The sequence below is a fragment of the Benincasa hispida genome, chromosome 5 (assembly GCF_027475165.1).
Source record: "Benincasa hispida cultivar pf3 chromosome 5, pf3_genome.v1.1, whole genome shotgun sequence".
NCBI lineage: Eukaryota > Viridiplantae > Streptophyta > Magnoliopsida > Cucurbitales > Cucurbitaceae > Benincasa > Benincasa hispida.
In genome coordinates, this window is record NC_143482.1 from 66,970,514 (window position 1) to 66,973,707 (window position 3,194).

The window sequence follows — 3,194 nt, forward strand, 5'->3', positions numbered from 1 at the left end:
TATATATATATATTTGATATTAATCAAACCAGAAAATGTTAATATTAATCAAACCTTAAAATGTAATTAAACAGTTGGGAGAATTTGGAACAAAGAATTGTTATTATAATTAATTATAAAACTTTGAACTAATAAATACCCTAGCAAATAATAAAAAAAATGGATAAATATAAAATAGTAAAAATTTATAACAAATAATAGATACTGTTTCAAAGAAAAGTTTTGAAATAACGTTACTATAGCTAATTTGGATTAGAAAATAGTAATTGCGATAACAAATGGTTATTAAAGTAATAGTTCTTGCCATAACCTCCCCTACCTTAATATGTACACAAAGAAAGTACAATTGCAGCTTACATTTGACATCAATCAAAAAAAAAAAAAAAAAAAACTAAAACCAAAACCAAAGGTCGTCCTTTTAACCAAAAGATAAAACCCACTTCATCATCATTTTCAAATACTCAAATTGCTCCGTCGCTACCACCGCCGTGGTGTTTCATAGCATCAATTTCATCCCCATCCTCCATCTCCAGCTGAGAATCAAACCCAAATCAACAAACATCACCGCATAGAAATTCGGGTTAAAATCAAACAAAAGAACCGTTTTAGAAAAGAAAAAAAAAAAACTTAAGAAAAACAACCTCTTCGGCCGTTTGAGTTCCGGCAATGGAATGGCCGTCCAAGAGAAACGCAATGGTTCTTAACTCTAACCCTTGTCGTTTACAGTACGATTTCATAAGTTTCTTGAGTTGGGTTCTCTTAAAAATCCTGAAATACACTTCACTCCCATCCTACCAATCGAATCAAACATAAACCCACTCAAACTTTAAATTTCCAGTTTGGTTTAAACGATTATTCATTGTTAAAAAAAAACAAAAAAAAGAACGAAACTGAAAATGTGAGACAGAACCTGCCCATTGACCTTGAGGTTTACATACTCTGAATCGGGTTTTGATTCGGGTTTTCGGACTGTTTCTTCATCGCTGTCGTTCTTATTCGCTGGCGACATTTTTAACCCTCAAATTTCTGGATCTCAACAAAACAGAGAGTATGGACAAGAGAAGCTCTGTTTTGTTCTGTTCTACTTCTGTTTTGTACGGCGTGGAGTTGCGTTAAAGCGTCTGTAGGTGGCAGGCCACGATTATGCGACGTGTCTTCTTTTTATTGGTTTTGATTTCTGGGCTTTTTGGGGTTTCCAACTTTCTTGACTGCTTTTTTTCTTTGGGCCACTGAGAAGATCCGGGCCTTTGGGCCGTGAGATGATCTCCCACGTGCTCAATCATTTACACAATTGTTTTCCTCCGGTCTCATTCTCTAACTAAGTCCATACTCTGGATTCTCACACCAAGAATACAAAGGTAACCTTTTTGGTGGTATCATACTCAACTCGACATAGTCGAGCTTCTGTGGAGGTCACTCGTGGTGTTCGGGGTGTTCGTGACTTGGAGATCACGATGTTCGAGTTCACTGTGATCGTGCAGTGTAGAGTTCGTTATGTACGAGCGTTCGAGTGTTGCAATGTTGCTGGTTGTTCGAGCGTTCGTGATCAAGGGTCTTGAAGATGAGTCTTCAAAGATATGTTAGTTCTATCCCTTCGTTTAGTAGAGCATGTTGTAATTTCGTTTATGCATGACTGTATGTTTCCGTTTGTGATTGTAATTGTTAATGTTCATATACGATTGAAATTTGGAACGATCCTTCCGCTGCTCATGGAAATCCTCATGTCCGGTTTCCTTTAATTGGTATCAGAGCCAGGTTGTTCTGATATTCCAAATTTCACTTCTGTTTTGAACTTCTTTTATATTCATGGTGGGTTTTTTGCATTGCGTTTAATTGTTAAATGCATTTGTGGATGGCATTGATGAATGTTTATGAGTTGATTGCCTCTGTGTAAAGCTTTCTTTAATTTACAAAGTATTAATTTGTAAGGGCCCCTGTGTTTTTTTGGACATAATTAACATGCTACCGAGTCTGTAATTCCAAGTATTTAAGTTAGTCGAGTCGTTCGTGATCAAGTTTCGAAGCATGGAGATGCGGTTCTCAGCGAAGAAGAAGACCAAGAGTTGGTCATGTCATGTAGCCTCAGGTAAACAATCGTTGGGATTTCACTAAACAATCGTGTAGTATTTACTAAACCATCGTTTAGCTTGCTAAACGATGGGGTAAGTCATTTACTCTATTGCGTAGCGTTGGTTGCCTAATCGCGAAGACGTTGGAGGTAGACGTTCGTAGTGGGAGCATATGATGCTTATCGTTTAGAAAAAGACACGCGCTAAACGATCGTGTAGTTAGCGTGCTCATCACATAGTTACTAACTACACAATCACGTGGTATACGATACGAAGGTGCTCGCTCAGCGATCGTTTAGACAATCATGCTTCACCACATCGTTGTCGTTTAGACGATCGTATAGAGTTTGCGTTAAGCGAAGCACGCTACACGATCGCGTCCCTCATGCTTCATCGCATAGAAAATGGTACACGATCATTTAGCTCTGGAAGTGTTGGTAAACGATTGAGCAAAGCATTTGTTCTTTCATGTAGACGATCGCGGGGTGTTTGGTGCACGATCAGTGGAGACACGTTGCTTCGCCCGGACGGTTCAAGACCCGGTTCACCTGTTTGAATCGGAGACTCCTTATTTGTAATAATTAACTTTCGTTTGTGAGGATTTTGAGGCAATTTTATCTGGTTCATCAACATTTGTTTATTATACATGTGATATGTGGTGTTTATATGACAATATGTTCGACATATAGATTTGAAACCCACCTTAGGTTATGCAATTATTCATACATCATGTATTATATGTGTTATAATATTGCATGAAGAAATTACATGAGAGCATGCGCATGCATCATAAAATATAGGAGTTATATTTTGGCATGCAATAAGCATTATCATGCATCATCTTTATATTATAAGCATTATAGTATAAGGGTGAATGGAAGCATGTTTTGCTTATTTCGTTGTTGTTTTGTATAAATGTTATATAAAAAGGTAGCAACGAATGAACAATGCATTGAGCATGACACTTAGGCTATTTATAAAAGTTATGAATGCCTCGTATGTGTCTACTTTGCGTTGTGGTTTTGGTGATTTCCGTTATAAGTGTTATAAAGAAAATTAGAAATAAAATAAATAAGAAAAAGTTGCATGCAGACTTAGAGTGAACTCGTGTTGTTTTCAAAGGGT

At 37.0% G+C, this 3,194-nt stretch overlaps 1 protein-coding gene across 2 annotated transcripts; it reads right to left on the bottom strand.

Annotated features, from left to right (window-relative positions):
* Positions 1-282: 282 nt before the first annotated feature.
* LOC120078351 (small ubiquitin-related modifier 1-like) lies at positions 283-1,101 on the bottom strand. 2 transcript variants are annotated; one of them, XM_039032607.2, is made up of 3 exons: positions 923-1,101; positions 642-791; positions 283-533 (listed from the first exon to the last, which is right to left on the bottom strand). In XM_039032607.2, exons 1-3 carry the CDS (start codon positions 1,007-1,009, stop codon positions 462-464), a joined length of 309 nt encoding a protein of 102 aa, XP_038888535.1. In that variant the 5' UTR covers positions 1,010-1,101; the 3' UTR covers positions 283-461. The 2 variants fall into 2 exon arrangements, with proteins under 2 accessions (XP_038888535.1, XP_038888534.1); XM_039032606.2 differs by having other exon boundaries at positions 911-1,093.
* Between the last annotated feature and the right edge of the window lie 2,093 nt (positions 1,102-3,194).